Source organism: Colossoma macropomum, unplaced genomic scaffold (assembly GCF_904425465.1).
Source record: "Colossoma macropomum unplaced genomic scaffold, Colossoma_macropomum, whole genome shotgun sequence".
NCBI classification, from domain to species: Eukaryota; Metazoa; Chordata; class Actinopteri; order Characiformes; family Serrasalmidae; genus Colossoma; species Colossoma macropomum.
In genome coordinates, this window is record NW_023494799.1 from 36364398 (window position 1) to 36386399 (window position 22002).

A 22002-nucleotide genomic window follows, 5' to 3' on the forward strand; every position below is an offset into this window, starting at 1 on the left:
CTAACTTTTTATTCTGAAATAGTTGCTTAATTTCTCAATATTTAAGTCATTATGTCATTATGGAATGCCATTTTTTCAACATATTAAGTCGGTATTTTGAGATACTAAGTCATTATTTTGAGATACAAAATCATTATTTTGACACAGCAAGTCAGTCTTTCAAGATACTAAGTCATTGTGTCAACATGGTATGCTATTATTTCAACATATTCAGTCATTATTTCAAGATAATAAGTCATTATTTTCAGATAGTCATCAATTTTACGTAGTAAGTCATTATTTTGAGATACTAAGTTATCATATTGACACAGCAAGTCAGTCTTTCGAGATACTAATTCATTATTTTGAAATATTAAGTCATTATTTTTAGATACAAAGTCATTATTTTGACACAAATCTGTCTTTTGAGATACTAAGTCATTATTTTGATGTAGTAAGTCATTATTTTGAGACACTAAGTCTATACTTTGACATAGTAAGTCATTATTTTGATGTAGTAAGTCATTATTTTGATGTAGTAAGTCATTATTTTGACATAGTATGTCATTATTTTGATACACTAAGTCACTACGTTGACATGGTAATCATTATTTTGCGATACAAAGTCATTATGTTGACACAGCAAGTCAGTCTTTTGAGATACTAAGTCTATACTTTGACATAGTAAGTCATTATTTTGATATAAGTCATTACTTTTACAAAGTATGTCATTATTTCAAGATACTAAGTCAGAATCTTGACATGCTGCTGCCAGAAACAGAGGAGGAGTAAAAAAAACATGTTTTTTTCCTCTACCTGGTGGGAATGAGCTTCCATAGAATGGCAATACATAAAGGAAGAATAAATGTTTTCCCTGATGTATCTGTCATTTCATTTTGCTACGGGTAAAAAAGAAAGGGTTTTTTTTTCCGGGTGTAACAACATAAATCCTGGAAGAAAAGGTACTCCCATCACTTTGAGGATACAAAGTACATTTTTCATAAATATCCTGAAAAATCACTTTAAATTCACCCTCCCCTGTACGCTGGAAATCTCTCAGCTGACAGGCCTGACACTTCATTCATAACAAGTCGCAAGGGAGCTCAGTATAAAGTTCCCAGCTTCTCCAGACAGAGAGAGATGCAAACCTTCGCAAGGGAGCACTTTCATACTTTATGGGAAAATTGCTGCTGTTGCTGCAGGTTTTTCATTTTCGTCCTAAAGTGTGCATGTGTGGGTTTTTTTTCCCTCCATCTCGGATGAATCATACACAATGTGATATTCTCACACGTTTGCTTTTCAGAGCTCGCCGCCTTTCAGGACCTGCATTCAAAAACCCACTTACTTCAATTTCACATTCTGACATTGACACGACTCCCAGTCTGGTCTCGGTAACCATTAGCTGGTGTTGTTGGCTTCAGACCGGCGCTACACACTGTTCAATTGAATAAGACAGAGACACAAAACAGCATGTCGCAGCTCACAAACACATCAGGAAAATGTCTCTTTGCGAACGCCGGGTCTTGTTCAGTTTTCATTTGAAGGCAACTTCAAAAACACAATCAAAAGCAAAATTCCTTCTTGAACAATCTGAGCTGCCTATAAAAAGGTTTTGCACTCCAAAACAATGATATATTGGCAACTGAAAACAACTTAACGTCAATATATCTAGTTTGCTCATTATTAGACTGTCGTAAAAACATATGATTATTCGACCCACAGTGAGGGGAAATTTTCAGACATTTTTGTTTTTGTTGTTTAACATATTTCCCATCCATATATTCACTTCAAATGCACTCACACATTGGGCCAGATTCAAAAACCACGGCAGTAACAGAGGACTGTCCTGAAAGATGCACTATACTGTAAGTAAGACTTCACTATGGCAGGGATTAGTGAACCAGTTTTTTTTTAAGATGCAGTATTTTTTCACCGAATTATAACATCTTAAAATTTGACTTTTAGTAGTAGGAATTATTATTATATACAATTATCTCAGCATGTAAGATTTCATTTTATCAAGAATTCAAGACTTCTTCTGATTATCAGCAACAACAAAAGATCTAATAGCTGGTACACAGCCAATTTATCATCTTGGTTGTCATGCCAACACCAGAGACGGCCGTGATTGGTCAGTGAGTTAAGGTTGCGAGTGAAATTAACAAAAGTTGAACAGAGCGTGCAATAAAATAATGCTGCATTTTCTGCATCCGAAAAGTGGATATCATCTGTTATAGACATGCTAGAATTAGTTTTGTTGTCTGAAGAAATCTCACAGATAAATCACACTCAGTGTGTAAAGGCCTTTATGCAGCAATTCAGCTCATGATTGAGAAGGAAAGTCCCCTTCTACAAATCTACACACACAAAAAAATCTAGCTAGAATCGTGTTTTTCGTATTTATTTATTGAAATTTTCATGGTTATGATCTAAACAAAGTCTCAGAGTGGTTTTATGTGAAATGCTCCATTCTGGAGAAGCTTACTGAGTCTGAATTGTTCACAGTGGTGGTGATAGGAACCAGACGTCCATCTCTAAAAGCTCCCTCACAGAAAGATACAACATGAAATAGTTATAAATATGCTGCCTGATGCCTGAGACATTAAGTTTTGAAAAGATTTTGGCCTATACAATTTTTTTAAATCTCTTCAAGGTGGAGGGGTGTATGCAGGGTGCTGTGAAGTAAAACAGCCCCAAAAGTTTTTTTTCCCACAAATTTTCTACTATTTTCCATATTTTTCATCAACACTATGTATAAAAACTCAGAAGACACGTGTAGGTGCACTTGTGGTTTGTATAGTAGATAAAATGGCTATATGTGTATTGTAGACATTGTGACCCCTTCACATCAAACCACTCTGAATGACTGTTCACATCTCAACCACTGAATTATGTGAATTGTTTCGAAAAGTCACTGGAATTGACCTTTAATGGTGAAGAGTTGGTGAAATAGCTGCATTTTTATTGATCTTAAAGGGTTAAAAAGTCCTCTTGCTGGGGTCTATGCATGACTCAGCAACCTTCGCTTTGTATTCTTTCCGCAGAGACGAGCGCTCCAGAATCAATAGCAGCGGTTATAGGGGTCGGCTATAAAATGCGGTCTGCGGCCAATATCGATCAAACACTGCTTGACAGCCCAATATTGGCTTCTGATGACAAGAACTGATACATTTATCTAGGACTTAGCTTGTGCGCTAAGGCTGGGGTCTTTTGTGAGTGCTGAAATGAACTGAAATGTGATGAGCACAGGATTTTTCTACCTGTACTCAGATGAAACAGTGATGTCAAAAACTGATGTGCCAACAGGAGCACAGATCTAAAATAAAATCCACTGAAGACTGCAAATCTGACCATTCTGACATAATCACATTTTTGCAGTCCTATTTTTGGACAAAGATTTCTAATATTTTTCTTGTCTCTTACGAATAAAGGTGCCAACGAAGGTTGTAGCCATAGAGGAACTACTTTTGGTTCCCTAAAGAACCTTTCAATCGGTGGTTCAAAAGGGCCCACAGCCTATATTGTTTCCACATATGACCCTGGTGTGGTTTTATGTGCCAAAAATAATTTAATAATAATGCATTTTTACATGATAATTTTCCAAACTCTCTTTATCCCTCAGAATCAAACAGGCTGTTTTTGTTACTGTGCGTCTAAGATTTACACCGATCAGGCATAACATTATGATCCTTGTTTCTACGCTCATTGTCCATTTTATCAGCTCCACTTACTATATAGGTGCACTTTGTAGTTCTACAGTTACAGACTGTAGTCCATCTGTTTCTCTGCATACTTTCTTAGCCCCCTTTTACCCTGTTCTTCAGTGGTCAGGACCCCCGTGGACCCCCACAGAGCAGGTACTATTTGGGTGGTGGATCATTCTTAGCACTGCAGTAACACTGACATGGTGGTGGTGTGTTAGTGTGTGTTGTGCTGGTACGAGTGGATTAGACACAGCAGTGCTGCTGGAGTTTTTAAACACCTCAGTGTCACTGCTGGACTGAGAATAGTCCACCAACCAAAAATTTCCAGCCAACAGTGTCCTGTGGGCATTGTCTTGTGACCACTGATGAAGGACTAGTGGATGACCAACACAAACTGTGCAGCAGCAGATGATCTACAAGGTGGACTGACAAGGTAGGAGTGTCTAATAGAGTGGACAGAGAGTGGACAGTGTTTAAAAACTCCAGCAGCACTGCTGCGTCTGATCCACTCAGACCAGCACAACACACACTAACACACCACCACCACATCAGTGTTACTGCAGTGCTGAGAATGATCCACCACCCAAATAGTACCTGCTCTGTGAGGGTCCATGGGGGTCCTGACCACTGAAGAACAGGGTAAAAGGGGGCTAAGAAAGTATGCAGAGAAACAGATGGACTACAGTCTGTAACTGTAGAACTACAAAGTGCACCTATATAGTAAGTGGAGCTGATAAAATGGACAATGAGCGTAGGAACAAGGATCATAATGTTATGCCTGATCGGTGTAAAAATGTAAATGACCTCTCTTCTGATTGGCTGCCCTGCATTGTCTCTCATTCAAAAAGCAAGCCAAGCTGTCTCCTGTCACCTTATAACTTCATTATAAGTGTGAATGGGGCGGGGCTAAACTGCTGTAGGCTGAATGGCAGTAATACATAACTGTGTTTGTTTTTGTGACATCACAAAAACAGTCATTACTAAGCAGGCTGTTTTTGCAATTTAATTTCCATATACAGACTGGGACGTTTTGAAACTTTTGCAATGTTTACAATCTGCATCAAATTTAATATTACATTCTACATCCAATTTTACATGATAAGTAATGTATACCAGTTTAGTTTTCTTCTAGAACCGTATGGCCAAGACAAGCACCATTTAGCCTTTATTTTTAAGAGTTATGGCATAAAGTGTGGCATTCTTTTGCAGAAGCAATTTAAAGATATATATATATTGTTAAGCTCATAAAATTGCGCTCACAATTTCTCCTATTACCCATTTGTAAGGTCATCTTCACTAGAGTCCCTGTAGAATGTGCACATCAACCAGCTGTGGCCACTGCCGGGGCTTTAATCAGAGTGTAATGGTCTCGCTGAGAGAAGCGAATGAAACAAATTGCTCTCATTCCTCTGCTGTGACAGGAAAGTTGCCCTACATGCCAAAGAAATTTGCACTGCCACAGTGACAAGCTTTTATTTCTCTACAGCTGGTGGATCCACCGAACACCTAAAACTGAACAACACTGAGGAAGAAAACCTTGTTTTTAAGTCAGTACTTCACAGATTACAAGGCATTTGCTAGTTGCTTACATGTTTGGCAAGACGTTTCAAATGTACTGTAGCTTTACATGCTAACCATGCTAGCACTGAAGATACTGCTATCTGCCCTGACTATTAGAGCTAGGTCTTTAGTGTGCAGTGGTGGACGAAGTACACAAACCATGTGCTTGAGTTAAAGTAGAGATACCCAAGGTAAAATATTACTCCAGTAAAAGTAGAAGTTCCTCCCTTTAGACCTCCACTTGAGTAAAAGTACAAAAGTATTTGCCTTCAAATGTACTTAAGTATCAAAAGTGAAAGTACTAAAAGATTAATTATGGCTCTGATGTCCTATTATCATTTTTGTAACAAAACTCTTGCTTTATCAACTCATTTTAGGTGAAAATACACCAATGTCACTCTTGGTTAACCAGTCTTTTAATAGACTGTCATTAATTAGTGACGCTGATGTCTATTAATATTATCAAAAGCACAAAACACTGATGACAAACAGTTTCCATCAGGTAGAACTGAGTGGCTCTGAAATAACTTTTTGCAAACAAGCAAAGTTTCAGTTTAAGATTTATTTGCAACTTAGTTACAAGTTTAAGTTTAATAAAAACTTGCTTTAATCACAGGTTTACAAATGAGTTTTCCTTTACTATATTGCAGCTGTAGGTCTCTGTTCATAAACAATGAAATAATGTTTGTTTAAATTCAGAAAAAAGAAACATGATACCCTGATTGGTGTTCTCGCTTTGCGCTTCCTTTATTTTGAAGTTACGTTTTTATGCACACTTTAGCCAAAAGGAACGACAAACATCGCATAATGTAGTGGAGTAAGATATTTGACTTTGAAATGTAGTGGAGTGAAAGTAAAAAGTCACCCAAGATGGAAATACTCCAGTAAAGTACAGATACACGAAAAAACTACTAAAGTACATTTATGAATTACATTACTGTCCACCACTGTTAGTTTGAACCAGAGTCATAGCCACGAGTTAGCCCACTCAAACTGATCACAGGCCTACCCTAATAAATGGGGACTATATTTATTATAGTGCTGCCGTTGTATTATAGTGAGTCAAATCATTATGCTCTATGCTAAGCTCCCCCTTCTTTTCCTGAGCCCTCCAACCACTGCTGTACGCCATCGCCTTAAGCCTTCAGTTTGTTATTTGCATGTAAGTGGTTGAATTAGAAGCTGCAGTCAAAAGATGTGCCTGAGGGACACAACAGTGAAATGCCACCCAGTAGAGTATGTTGTTTTCGACATAATTCCAAAGTCTAAAACACATTTTAAAACTGGTACTTACCATGTTCTTATACTACAAAAGCTCAAATGGGTTCTGTCACAGGAAATGTCTACTTCAGTGCATTTCAATGCAAAGATAAGACACATTTGTCATGCTAGCTGTGGCAGTACGCTTTAGCCTAAAATAGTAAGGTTTAGGTTTTTAAGCCTGCTGTGTTTTTTTCCCCTCATCTTTGTACATCTCAGTTGATTTTAATTTGATTATGTCGTCTTCATTGGGCAAAGGTTGTGCATGTGGTAAGAGGACGCATGCTTTATAATTGAAGGTGTTGCAGTGTTGGCTGTGTCTGGGTGAATTCAGTATTCTGGTTGATATGTATGCAGTCTTGTTGTTGTGTTAGAAATAAAGGTTCTGTGCAGGTACATTTTTCTTTAATCAAGGTATAAACAATGTAAATGTACCCTCAAAGGCACAACAGTGCTTTTAAGGTCCAATTGTGTACCTTATGTATGTTTCTCCCAGTGGAAATGTACATTTCCGAACCTTTTCATAACCGAATGTTTTTAAACACAACAATAAAACAAAAGCCTGGAGACGAGATGGGGTGTGTGGAGTCAGTGAAACTTAGAAAATATCATTTCAGTGGATTATGGTACAGTTATGTTCCCTGACTAAAAGTACTGAGATGTACCTTTGAGGGTACCACCTCAGTGACAAGCGGGGGACTGCCCCTGTGACAGTTTCATGCCTTTTTTTCTGAGAGTGCAGGGTAGAGGTAGTATAATAGGTAGGGTGACGACTGCACTGCTGTCAGGAATAGGCAAATCCTGATGCTATGACATTGTGGGATATAGCATGTTTGGAAATTGTATGTACCAGGTTGGTCTACCTACTTTTTCACAGTCCTGCCCAGAAAGTTATTTCTGTCTGCACCACTGGTTTGAGCCAGAAATGTCAAAACTTGTTTGAAAACACCTCTACAATAATGCTAATTTCTATTTCTCTGAAGGCCTAGAAAGCCTTGAAGATCCCCACTGTTGACCATCCACTTAGAAATTAGAAACACCTACCTTGTACTTCCACTCACTTCATAAGATCCATCTGCCTTATAGGTCTGGGCATCTGTTGTCATGCAAATTTTTGGTTAGCCATTGGTCAGTTTCTCATCACAAGGTTGCTATTGATACTGCCAGGTCAAGAGTGGCTCAGAAAGCAGAAATATCCAGTCAATCCGATCAAAAATTGCTTTGTGGTCAGATAATGACTGATGAAGAGCTACAGGATGGCTAACACAAACTGTGCATGACTACAGATGGGCTACAGCCAGCAAGGTGTACATACAAGGTAGATTTCTAATGAAGTGGACAATTAGTGTGCTGAATACGGCTCTATTGGCAAAGGCAGTCATCTCAATTGAAAGAGAATTAATATTATTTGACAAAGTGTGGGATTTACTTTCTCACCCACATAGCTTAAGATAATTATTCATATTAGTGAACATTCGAAGTGAGTCTAATTCGTGCTAACAGCTGTGCGTACAGCTGATTATCTTTGCACAGGAAAGTAATGGGAGGTTAAATAGATCATTTTGCTCCTGATTTCTCCACATAGACACTCAACTGGATTTACACTCCTCACTCCTCGACTGTGACACAAAACCAATAAGCATCCTTGTACCTAATTGTATTTATGGGCCTGTAATAACCAAGAACCCGGAACAAGAGTGAGCGTCACTAACGTTATTGACAGCCCATTACAGGTATAACACATGACCCATCTCTGCTAATGACAGCCGTCCATCAATCATGCGAGCTTCTTAAGGCCACGGGAGGAAGCGCAAAAGTCCTCTCAAGCCCAAACAACCACGTTATTTCACCCTCCACCAGAACCAGTTATCTGTACAGTGGTCCCTTAAAGCGAGAAACTGGAGAAAATGAAGTTTACGCAATTTTCCCCCTTACTGTAGTCAGTCAGCCAAGACAAGTGTGCTTCTGTAGTTTTGCACTGGAGCTCTACTCATAACTGCCAATGGAATTGTGCAAACTGCAAGGCAAAATCTTCACCCTTCGCCTCAAACCACTTATTTATTAATCAAAGTTGACTTATTTATGTGGTTTCTGACACTATATGGCACACTGCTATCTATAAAAAATAGACAAAAGTATGCAGCATAGCACAAAAAAGTAGTAGCAGCCACCAAGTCTGAGTTCTGCCTGTACTTCTGCTCATTTTTATACTGAACATCTCTGCAAGGATTGAGGCAACTGTGTGGTGATTTTAGGCATGGCTTTAGGCATTTGCACAGTGCTAATTGGTGGGTATAACCCTCCACTACTTGTTAGTGGCATCAGCCTCACAAATCCAGTGCAAAACTAAAGAAGCAAACATCAAACATTAAATCTGCTTTGGATGACTGGCTACATTCGAGGTGAGAATTATTTCTTTAAATGAAACCAGAACAACAATGCATGTTAAATACAACCCTATTTCCAAAAAAGTTGGGACGCTGTGTAGAATGTAAATAAAAATACAATGCAATGATGTGCAAATCATGTAAACCATATTTATGAAGGAAAATACAGGCATAAAGACAACATATCAATTGTTGAAACTGAGAAATTTCATGTTTTTTTTAAAATACATGCCCATTTGGAATTTGATGCCAACAACATGTTCCAAAAAAGTTGGGACGGGGGCCTGTTTACCACTGTGTTTCATCACCTCTTCTTTTAATAACACTCTGTAAGTGTTCGGGAACTGAGGAGACACTGCTGTCGTTTTAAAAGTGAAATGTTTTCTAGTTCTTGTTTGATTTTCAGCTGCTCATCAGTTCGGGGTCTCTTTTGTCACATTTTTCATTTCATAATGCGCCAAATGTTATCAGTGGTGACAGATCTGGACTGCAGGCAGGTCAGTTTAGCACCCAAACCCTTTTAATACAGAGCTATGCTGTTGTAATACATGCAGAATGTGGTTTGTCATTGTCTTGCTGAAATAATCAAGGCCTTCCCTGAAAAAGACGTTGTCTGGATGGCAGCATATGTTGCCAAAACATGTATATATCATTCAGCATTAATGGTGCCTTCACAGATGTGCACATCACCCATGCCATGTGCACTAATGCACCCCTATACCGTCATGAATACTGGCTTTTGAACTGTGCACTGATAACAAGCCGAGTGGTCTTTATCCTGGAGGACACAGTGTCCATGACTTCCAAAAAGAATTTCAAATGTTAATTCGTCGGACCACAGGACACTTTTCCACTTCACCCTCAGTCCATTTTAAATGAGCTCAGGCCCAGAGAAGGTGGCAGCGTTCCTGAATCCTGTCTATATTTGGTTTCTTCTTTGTGTTTTAGAGTTTTAACTTGCATTTGTGGATGCAGTGATGAACTGTTTTCACAGACAGTGTTTCTGAGCCCATACAGTGATTTACACCACAGAATCATATCTGTTTTTAATGCAGTGCCGTCTCAGGGCCCAAAGATCACAACCAGCAAATACTAGTTTTTGGCCTTGTCCCTTACATACAGAGATTTCTCCAGATTCTCTGAATCTTTTAATGATATCATGTACCAAAGATGATGAAAAGCAAAAGTTCTTTGCTATTTTACATTGAGAAACGTTATTCCTGAATTGTTGCACTATTTGATCGTGCAGTCTTTCACAGAGTGCTGAACCCCTCCTCATCTTTACTTCTGAAAGCCTCTCTGAGATGCTCATTTTATCCCAAATCATGTTATTGACCTGTTGCCAATTAACCATCAGGTGTTTTTTTAGCATTGCACAACTTTACCAGCCTTTTGTTCCCCCCATCCTAACTTTTTTGGAACGTGTTGTTGGCATCAAATTCAAATTCGGCATATATTTTTCAAAAAAGAATAACATTTCTCAGTTTCAACATTTGATACGTTGTCTTTGAAGCATTTTCAATGAAATGTAGGGTTTAAATTATTTGCAAATCATTGCATTTTGTTTTTATTTATATTTTTCACAACATCCCAACTTTTTTGGAAATGGGGTTGCAATATCATAAGCAAGGTTTTGAACATCAGTGGAAACTAATGTGGCTGTAAATAAACGTGATTAAGTGAGTTTTACTAAATGCAGACTGTTTGGAATTTTACATTGTGGAAGAAGAGGTAGGCTGGCTTTGACTCAACACTCGCACAGATTCATGCCGTGTTAGAGGTAGAAAAATGGTAGTCTTTGTATTACCGACTCCATCTGCTGGTAAATAATGATACTGAACAGGATTTAAGGCTTAATTTCTATGCTGACTCAAGACACAAAAACAGAACATTGACTCACTGTACAATCTCTGTAAAATTTCAGCAATGAAGGAACAGCCAGAAATGATTATATTCTTTTACCAGCAGGGCTGTTTATGAGTTTGGGGGGGGCTTAAGTGACATCCTGCTTGGGCCACCCCCCAAGTGTGTGTGTGTATTGGAAGGCCCAGTATTACAATTAATGCAATAATATTAATACAAATAGTAGCGATTTTATGTATGTCAATGTTTTTGCTTTAACCATTTCCAAACCTTTCCCTAATGGCTTATGGCAGCCAGGTATTATTTGTCAATGTCATCCAGTCCCTGGTTTGGCTAATCAGAGCTTCGTTAGGTTAAATCAAGTGTCCAGGAGAAATCCAGAACCAAACTTAGTAGCTCACAAGATATAATTACAAGTAAAAATGGTTACTTTTTACTGTATTTGTGTTTATTTCCATTTACTCTAATGGTTTGTGGCATTTTTACAAGCACAAGCGCACTTAGTGTAAGATTAATGGTTTTAAATATAGTATTATATATACTGTATAGGGCACAGTAATCACATAAACAGCACAGTAACTGTGTAGCTGATTGGATGTCGTCCCATTATGACATCGGCTGCTTCCCAAACCATGCACTTTTTTTTACATACTACACTAATGAATGCACTTCTAATGGTGGTGCACTATTTTTACATACTGTCTAGTGCTGTGTTATCCTGTTTGGGACACAGTCATCGTCTTAGTTTATTCATTTATTCATGAGAATTAGAAATTCTGAGGAAGACCCACCGCCCTTGGTTACTGTTGCTATGCCCCTCAAACTTTCAGTTCAGGCTACCTGTTACCTCTGAAACATTTTCCTTTCAAAAATAAAACAGCATTACAAGATGTTCAGTGCAGACACATATATTTGAGTACTGGCTAAACATAATAGGCATGGTTTGGTTTGTCCATCTGAATTTACATGACCAAATCGTAAGACAAATTATTCAGTAACTGCATGAAATAAATGTACATTTTTATTTTATTTATTTTTTTTTTTTTAAAAAGCTCCCCTCAAATTAACAGAATGTGTTTTATGATCACACATATTGCTATATGCTTACAATTTACTGCTGAAAGCCAAAAATCTTAGACACTCTTTGTATTTTTTTTATAAAAATAAATTTTCAAGAGCAGATCACAGAAGAGACGCCATCTGTTTATAGTTTATAGCCCAGATCTGTGGAAAAATGTGTCGACTTTCAGTAGATAAAAAAAATTGTGAGTTCAGCTTCTTTTATTATAAGGTTTTAAAATTACATCACTCATCTATTTGACTGGAAAGAAGAAGTTACAGCTCTCATACGACCCCCACCTTTTGAATGTAGCTTATGAAATATGAAAGTTATAAAGAATATGACGAAGTGCGTTTTGGAACCACCGGTGGTCTCAAGGAGTTGAAAACATTAAAGAAACAATAATTAATATTTATCTGTGCACAAATCAGTGCTGTACAGTCCTGTTTAATCTCACTGATTTATCACACTGTTGGCTAAATTGAAAAAAGCTAACTAGTTAGCCGACTATCCTTAACATTTTTAACTAAGGTTATTTATAGCTAGTTATCATAGCAACCCAGATAAAATTCAGCCTAGTATCAGTCTGCGTGTTTATAGTGTTGCCATTGAGCTGTCAGTGGATCTCCATGTAGTTCTGAAACCTTTTCCTCTTCAGAAATAAAACAAAATCATCCCCAGACTCCAGGTGATCAGTATAACATGTCAGGCATTATACATTCCTCAGAAATACCTTTTCACATTTCTTAGTCTTATAATTTTGACTAATTTACCGCCAAAATCATTCTCACTGGTTTGTTTCGAGGAGTTCCTCTACGACTGACAGAGGAAAGAACATTTAGAAATGATTGTGATCAACCTGTTGTTTAGTTTTTCCTCCTGTTTCTTCTAAAGTAGCTTATTTTTGCAAATGTTGAATTAAAAAAGCATTGCACTCAGTTTTTCATAGTTTTTAAAAGTGACTACTGTTTTGCTGGTGGGTTTTTTTCGGTTCCAACTTGTTCGCAAACTTCAGAAACAATGTCTTCAAGCATTGTGATGTTTTTGCCACATTTTTTCTGCTCCATACATTTTTAACAGACCTCCTAGCTGGACATTAATGTTCAGAGACATGGTCTGGAGCTGTAGTGTTGGAGCAGATGGGGTTTGAATGCATTGCTTAAGGGCACCATAACAGAAGGCTGAGCAAAACAGTACGAGCGAGTTGTCCACACCTCATTCACACCTGTCTCTAGCACAGGGCATTGGCCTGGAGCTTTGTGTGTCTGTCTGTCATGAGTGGTTGGGTTTAAACCTCTTCATGAACCTCCAGGGTGTAAAACTGGAGTTTGCAGCTCCAACCACTACAGTATGAGCAAGCTGTCAAGCAGCTAGTTCTGGTATTTGACACTAGTCCCACTTAGTTTTCCTGAAAATTGACTATTTGTTAAAAATATTGCCAACAGTGAAATATGTAATGTGGTTTGGTTATTGTTAAATAAATAGCACCATTGATTATGTTCACCGTATAGCTGTAGGCCATCTTATTTGCACTCAGCAGTAAGCAGTGGAGTAACAGGTTAATACCCAACATGCTTGAAAACACAGAAAGATAAACAGAGAAATAACCTGTTTTAAAAAACGGACATTTCTTACAGTGTAGCTGCTTTTTGACCATGAAAAATTCAAACGTTTTGTTAATAAGATGAAAATGTTAGGTAGAGTATAAACTCAGACATGTGGCTCCAGCAATGAACTTTACCTGAACATAGAAAAATTAAAGTAGCTGTTAAGTTAGCAAACAAGCTAGCATAAGATTAGCCTTATTTATATTTGGATTCTTTTCCTGTGACTTTTTACAGCAATGTTAACTACCTTTATCTGTCAGCAGGCACTACAATTTCCCAGAAATGTTAATGCTCTGCCAATGAACAAGGCATGAAAGGTGTTTAGGTGTATGACAGCCAGCTAGCTAAGCTAGCTAATGTTGATTCACAGTAGCCAGTTAGCCTCACTGATAAACACGTAGCATCTCCTGGTAAAGGAGAAGAATGTTTTATAAAACATGGTAGATATATAGGGGCAAATGCTGAAATCAGTTTTATCTTTCATTTGTAATGGTGGAGATTTTACCTCAGATACTCTGTTTAGAATGTATCACTGAGGACAGGGTTACTAGTACAGGGTTTTAGTTTCTCTTAATTAACAATTATTTTCTTATTTTTCATCGGTTCTCTTCATAGTTAAGTTTTTTTTGTTTTTGTTTTGTTCACCTTGGTGGTGTTTTGAGTTCAAATTCATCAGTACAGCTTGTCCTGCTCTGATAAAAGTAAACAGGTGGTGACTTTAAGCTTAGCAGTTGCTAACTGGGCTCTCAGTGGGCAAACTTGTAAGGTTTTGCTCTATTTTCAGGGTATCACATGTTTAAACCCTGCCAGTGCAACAGCCCCAAAAAATGCCAGTGATTATAGACATATTATCACAATACCGTTGATATCACTAAAGCTGCAGGTTGTCAATACCAGCCAACCGATATATTGATTAGGTTTTAGTGGAGGATATAAGAGATTTTTCTTTTTTTGAGTTTTTTGCTGCTGGAGTTTTTAAACACCTTAGTGTCACTGCTGGACTGAGAATAGTCCACCAACCAAAAATATCCAGCCAACAGGGGCAATTTAGCATGTCCAATTGGACTGACTGCCTGTCTTTGGACTGTGGGAGGAAACCCACACAGACACGGGGAGAACTCCACACAGAAAGGATGCCCAGCTGGGGAATCAAACCCAGGCCCTTTTTGCTGTGACCGCCAGTCAGAGGCCTTATTGTTATTCCAGCTATACACAACATTCCTCCAGGATCAAAACTGGAACACAAGTGCGAGACAATACAATATACACAGTGCAGACAATACAGTACAATAAATAAATACAAAAGACTTATAATAAATACAAGCAGGACACGGTACTGAGAGTATGTAGAGCTGTGCAAAGGAGGATGGAACATACTATGACATATTAGCAGATAGCCTAGCATATTTGAACATTGTAGTCACTGAGGTAGCAACCAGAACAACAGCAACGGAATACAGTATTTGGTCGATACCATACAAGTAGTCAGACATTGTTAAGGAAATAAAAAGTGCAAGTAAATGATTTGAAAAAATGATTGAAAGATAGAGAAAATGGGACCATATAAGAGTTGGTGGACCACCAAAACTGTCACCATCAGACAAACAGTACTGAAAGCTTTCATCCGCTCAACACTATGAGTCTGAAAGGATGTGTAGCTGTCAAGAAGCCCTTACTGAGAAAAGAGAATAGACAAAATAAAAAGAAATTGTGCAAATTAAACAAAGAAGCTGCTGGTGTTCTCAGAACAATAGACTGACCACCCCAGAGTCCAGACCTCAACCTCATTACTGTATGTGTTTGGATTAACTGGATTGTGAGAAGCGGAAAATCCGACCAACTTCTAAGACTGAACTTTGGAGGTGTGGAAAAATGTCATTGCAGATTTCTGTGAAAAACTGAAAACAATGGACGCTGTAATAAGGGCAAAGAGTGGACACACTGGTTTAGTTGTTGAGGTATTCTGTGTAATTTTCTGTTAAATATGTTTTGTGCTTTTTTTTTCCTTTACACTGAGAAATGAATAACTTGCACTCAATGTCCATATTGACAGGATATGAAATAAATGAAGGGTGGTCTCTGACTTTTGCACAGGATTGTAGACAAGCAAATAAATATAATGACTATAAGTTATAAGATAATATTATAATAATTATGTTATGGTGAATATAACATCCTGAACACCTCATATTTGAACAGTAGTGATCAGATCTTGAATAACTTGACAAAAAATGACTGTACATAGATCATTACAGTATTGTATGAGTTATTACTGTATATAAATCAGCACAGATTATTAATATATCAAGTGATTCCAACCTTTTGGATGGTAATGTGTATTAAAGTCGAACCCTGTATTGAACCAGTTTTTGTGTGTGCAGTATGGAGAGCGGCACTAGTCCTATTGAACACTGGACTCTTATATTAATAAGTATTCTGCATTATAATAGCGCTTTCAATAGAAGTGAAATGAAAAGCTCAGCAGATCAGCTCTGCGGTGATGTCAAGCAAGGTCTGTCGGTAAGGAACTAATCCTTGGACAATCTCTGACTAAACTCATTTCATTTTCCTGGGGCTTCCTGTGCGCTGCCAAGGTCTTCCAGTCTACAGTAAATTTCCGCCACTTCATATCAGCGCAATTTATTACTTTCTGTGATCACCTTCAACAGACGCCGCCGTTCAGCTGAGGCACAGGCAAAAGTATGATCTAATTAAATGTGGATGAGAACCGAAATCCTCCCTACTCTTATCTCTCCATGAGGTGCCTGGTGGATTTAAAACCATCAACTGATCTAATCTGAATTAAACTCTTAAAAAAGATGGTTCTTCAAGGGTTCTTAGAACCACAAGTTTTATATAGAACCGTTTCATGCTTAAAAACTTCTTTGCATGGTAAAATGTTCATCAGATTGATGAAGAATGTGTCGTATAGGGTTCTATACAGCACCAAAAGGGGTTCTTTTGATGTTACAACCTTGACATCATAACAGTAGAAGAACCCTTTTTGATGCTACTTAGAACCGTTCTCAGAAAGGTCCTATATATAAGCACATACAACACATTCTCCTTCAAGCTGAAGAGCCATTTTAATATGCAAAGAACTATTTAAACATGAAGTGGTTCTAAATAGAACCACTGCCTTTACTAAAGAACCCTTGAGGAACCATATTTTTAAAGAGTGTACCGCTGGAATACAAATACAGCTACATTTGCCCAGAAAACAACTGAATTTCTGAAAACAAGACTTTTTTCAGAAGACCCAAACAAAATGGGAGAAAGGAATGGTGCCATTTTGCTGGCAGGCCTCTTTGTACTCTCTGTGTCTCGCACCATATCGAGACACCCAAAGGCCGCAGGCATGACTGAGCTGAGTGAGAAACAAGTGATGACGGTGTCTGACACAAAAAGAGTTCCAGGAACCCCTTTCGAAATAGTGCCTCAGTAGAGAAGTAAATACCCCTCCCTCTCCAGGGATTGTGAAATCACCAGCTGTGTGTAGTTGCCCACACTAAGAGCAGGATTATGGTCCAGTCTGTACTGTAAACTAAGGCTGTTTTCACTGAAGTGGTTTTACTTCTGCAGTTGATCAAAATTCACAGACTGGGCCTGGAGATAATGGGCCACGGTCTCCCATTGTGCCATGTTTAAACATTAAAATCCCTCCCGCAACCTGGCATTAGAAAGGCTGATCTCTACTGCCCTCTAGTGGTCATCACACAAAACTCCTTAAACTCCTTAGAACATTGCCTTAAACAGTGATTTTATGGGGCATTCAAGCTTTTGCCCACAACTGTGTACATGTATGTACACTCACCAAGCACTTTATTAGGAACAACTACCTTGTTTCTACGCTCGTTGTCCATTTTATCAGCTCCACTTATCATATAGGTGTACTTTGTAGTTGTACAGTTACAGACTGTAGTTCATCTGTTTCTCTGCTTACTTTGTTAGCCCCTTTCACTTTGTTCTACACCAATCAGGACCCCCCACAGGACCACCACAGATCATTCTCAGCACTGCAGTGACACTGACGTGTTAGTGTGTGTTGTGCTGGTACGAGTGGCTCAGACACAGCAGTGCTGCTGGAGTTTTTAAACACTGTGTCCACTCACTGTCCACTCTATTACACACTCCTACCTTGTCAGTCCACCTTGTAGATGTAAAGTCAGAGACGATAGCTCATCGGCTGCTGCACAGTTTGTGTTGGTCATCCTCTAGTCCTTCATCAGTGGTCACAGGACGCTGCCCACAGGATGCTGTTGGCTGGATATTTTTGGGTGGTGGACTATTCTCAGTCCAGCAGTGACACTGAGGTGTTTAAAAACTCCAGCAGCACTGCTGTGTCTGATCCACTCGTACCAGCGCAACACACACTAACACACCACCACCACGTTAGTGCGACTACAGTGTTGACCATTGACACTGAAGAACAAACTATGCAGAGCAACAGATGGACTACAGTCTGTAATTGTTGTATATATATATATATATATATATATATATATATATATATATATATATATACATATGCTGTGTTAAAGTAAACAGTTATTGTGCTCAACTATAATAGATACTGGATGTACTCAGTAGTTTCATTTTTTGGGTTTTTTTTTGTTTTGTTTTTTTTGACCTGCTACTTTTATACTTTTATACTATAAGTGTGCCTATATATATATATATATATATATATATATATTATGATATATATATATATTATATATATATATATATATAGAATAACCTTAAAATGGAATTTCAAAGACTTTTCAAAATGTCTGCATAACTCAGTCGTTAAGTCACTCGATTAACCGCTACTGTACCATCATTAACATTACCCTACATATCAAAACTCAGAAGACATAATGATCAGTTTGGATAGCAAATAAAATGGCTATATTTGCGTTGTAGGCATCGCGACCCCTGGTTTCCGGGACCACCACTGTGAAGAAATCTGACTTGCTAGGATTCTCTGCAGTGCACCATCTCACATCAAACATCGGTGACTTTGTTTACATCTCAACGATTTCATTACGAAGAGAATGCGAAAAATCGGTGGGATGTCCCTTTAAGAGGTAGCTGAACTGGAAACCCGACCCACCTGCGGCTACGACCCACGCTGTCATCGTGACGTTGCAGCCAGCAGGGTTGGTCGGTCTGGCGAATAAAGTCGCGCCTGTCGCTGACGTCAGGCTTCAGACTCTCTCAGCGCTCTGCTCCGAACCGGTGAACACAGCTTAGCTTAGCATAGCCTAGCCTAGCATCGCCTCCAGGCGTACTGCTCTTCAACAAGACACTTAGCAGGCGCTCTCCCACAAATTCACCCTCTATTCCTCATTTTTATTTTCTTTCTCTTTTGGTAACCGAAACACAACAAAGCTGAAGGTCTTTTAGAAAAGGTAAGGTGTTTTTTCTGTTACTTTGAACTCTTAAATTGTGTGTTTTATCCTGTGCGGTACTGTGTGAAGCGTTTTAACGCTGGGGCCGTTATAAAATGGCCCCGCTCGTTGCTAACTGGCTCCTGCTGCTCGGGAGAGGAGCCGGCTTTGTGATTTCCAGCCGGCGCCGTTGCCGTTTTCGGTGCCCGTTTAGAGGCCGGGTCTCTCCGTGTGGTTCTGTACCGTTTGAGTCCGTTTTCTTGCCAGCTTCGCGATGGTTCCACCAGAAAATGGCGTCTGGCGAGCTGGCTAAGCCTTAGCAGGCTAACATTACCGGATCAGCTGTGGGCTCACGCTGCGCAGCTGCCGGCGAACAGGAAAATTCAAGTGTAAACTAGATAACAACGCTGTCAGATAGTTTATCAAGTAGAGTCCGGTTTGCACAGCTTTGCTCTGACGTGTAACAACTTGCTTTTAACGTCAAATGGTTCCCAAGTTGATTATTTTTCTCCCCGAAAATGTTTAGCCGACCAGCTAGCCCGGTTAGCTAGCTTTTCCGCCGGGACAATAAAGTGTTTGGAAGCGAGCTGTTCAGAAACCAACCGTTTTGGACAAGATATTTGTTTGTGTTTGGCTATACGTTATTTTTATGGGGGGAAAATCTACTGAACACCCCTTATTGTGATCGTGCTGCTCCGCTGTACGTCGTGTTCTTTCCTCTATCATCGAAGGGAACAACATGGCAGAAGCCTTTTGTCCGACTCTCTAGGCACCGCGGACCTACAGGCCACACAGTGGTCCAGCTGTGCCTTAACGTTAGATAGTAAGTAATTCAGTATACATCACCCGCCAATAACCATCTTGCCCGAGTGCTAAATCCTAAAAAAATCAGCATCTATGAATATTTCTGCGTTTGTTTAGAAGGGCTAGGTTCCCCTCCCCCCCTGGGCTCTGTCTTCAGTAGGCCTGGGCCATTTACTGAAACGTTCAGCCTCCTTTTAACAATTCTTCCTGTGCTTTCTCCCCCAGGTCGTTTTCTCCACCCCCACCCTTTCTATATTATTCTTTTTGGGTATCATTCGTTGTCAAGCCGCCAAAGTGGAGAGTGTGATTGCAGAGGGGGGTGCTTCTCGTTTCAGGTGAGTTGTATTAGATTTTTCGTACGCTTTCCTTTGTCTTTCGGGACTTTGTTTTTGAACTGAATAGCCTTGAGGTATATTTCCATTTTTAGCTAGTCCACTGCTTGTTTAGTCTAGGGGATGTGAACCACGCAGGCACTATCGTACAGTTATGAAGTCCCTTCTTGTGAAACGCACATCTTCACCTACATTCAGTTTAGAAATGACTGGATTCTACCTGTTATATTTCTTTCCTCTTGCAGTGCTTCTTCGGGCGGAGGAGGAGGTAGGGGTGCACCTCAGCACTATCCCAAGACTGTCGGCAACAGGTACGGTTAATCTGTGTTGGCATGCTTTTCTGGTTGTTCTTTAGTTTAGTGTAGGAGCTCTGGTTTTTGTTCCAGTGTTCAGGGCTGCATGTCCAGAATAGAGTAACGTTGTGTTGCTTTCATTAAGCTGCTCTTTGTTTTTCCTCCACAGCGAGTTCCTGGGGAAAACCCCAGGGCCTAGCGTTCAGAGATGGGTTCCTTCACGAAGCACTAGACGAGAGGTCAGCTCCTCCAATGAAAAAGAACGACACGATGCAATCTTCAGGAAAGTGAGAGGGTAGGGTCCACGTTCTGAGTTATTTTCACTGTTCAGGATGTGTAGTTCACTTGTGCTGTTTTAGAGAACATTTGTTTATTGCTATTTTTTTTTTTTGTCCTCAGCATACTTAATAAACTGACCCCTGAGAAGTTTGACAAGCTATGCCTTGAGCTTCTGAATGTGGGCGTGGATTCAAAGCTCGTCCTCAAAGGAATCATCTTGCTGGTGAGAATCATAGTCACACTCTTCGCCCACTTTTTCTCAGTAGCCGTTCTAAACGGGTGTTAAGAGGAGTTTTCTGTTTGGGTTTTATTTTCTGGGCTAGAGATCCTTCATGCTTTATCTACCATTCCATTTCCAATAGATTGTAGACAAAGCCCTCGAAGAGCCCAAGTATAGCTCGCTATATGCTCAGCTATGTCTGCGTTTGGCAGAGGATGCACCAAACTTTGACAACCAATCACCTGAGATCCAGTCATCACAAAAGCAGAGCACTGTAAGTATTTGGAAGAAACACTCACTGGTGTTGTGCTTAACTCTTGATTGTTTGACGTTTTGAGAGATTAATTAGCTTGTCTACTGTTGTTTGCAGACATTCAGGAGACTTCTGATATCAAAGCTTCAAGATGAATTTGAAAACCGCACCAGAAATGTTGAAAGTGAGTTAACGGTCAAAAACAGCTTATGTTGTGTTTTTCTCTTATGGTTAATATACAGAAATTTATGATGACTGCTTTTCTTTCTTTTACAGTCTACGACAAAAACGATGGCCCTCTTACCTCTGAAGAAGAGGAGCAGCGTGCCATTGCCAAGATCAAAATGCTGGGCAACATCAAATTCATTGGAGAGCTTGGCAAACTTGATCTCATTCATGAGTCTATCCTTCATAAGTGCATCAAAACAGTAAGTTGAAAACTTCATTTTCTTTTTTTGTGTGTATATGTGTGTGTGTGTGTGTGTGTGTGTGTGTGTGTGTGTATATATGTATGTATAATTTATTTTATTCAAAGTGCTTATCAAACTTGTTTGTTTCAGCTTCTGGAAAAGAAGAAAAGAATCCAACTTAAAGATATGGGGGAGGATTTGGAGTGCCTCTGTCAGATAATGAGAACTGTGGGGCCTAGACTTGATCACGAGAAAGCCAAGGTGATTTTTGATTGTTATGTAAGGTGTGGTTAAAAACAGCCTGTAGTTTTCTCCCTTCCTTTACTCAACTGCACACTTGGTTTATTTAAACACCACTTATTTTCCCTTGCAGTCTTTAATGGATCAGTACTTTGGCCGCATGCGATCCTTAATGAACAACAAGGACTTGCCTGCAAGGATTCGTTTCCTGCTGCAGGATACTGTAGAGCTGCGAGAGAACAACTGGGTGCCTAGGAAAGCTTTTATTGATAATGGACCTAAGACTATCAACCAGATCCGCCAGGACGCAGTAAAGGCTAGTGTTCTCTTCCTATTTCTGTCTATCTGTCTGTTTTTTTTTTTCCTGTTAAATCTA

General features: G+C 39.2%; 1 protein-coding gene across 1 annotated transcript in view; it reads left to right on the plus strand.

Annotated features, from left to right (window-relative positions):
* eif4g2a (eukaryotic translation initiation factor 4, gamma 2a) overlaps positions 1 to 22002 on the plus strand; it is a 157278-nt gene that overhangs the window by 131584 nt on the left and 3692 nt on the right. Inside the window, exons 4-12 of the mRNA XM_036585953.1 lie at positions 19825 to 19934; positions 20177 to 20242; positions 20394 to 20519; positions 20624 to 20726; positions 20866 to 20997; positions 21094 to 21160; positions 21253 to 21404; positions 21537 to 21647; positions 21760 to 21942. Coding sequence (XP_036441846.1) covers positions 19825 to 19934; positions 20177 to 20242; positions 20394 to 20519; positions 20624 to 20726; positions 20866 to 20997; positions 21094 to 21160; positions 21253 to 21404; positions 21537 to 21647; positions 21760 to 21942 — 1050 coding nt within the window. The remainder of the gene's footprint in view (positions 1 to 19824; positions 19935 to 20176; positions 20243 to 20393; positions 20520 to 20623; positions 20727 to 20865; positions 20998 to 21093; positions 21161 to 21252; positions 21405 to 21536; positions 21648 to 21759; positions 21943 to 22002) is intronic.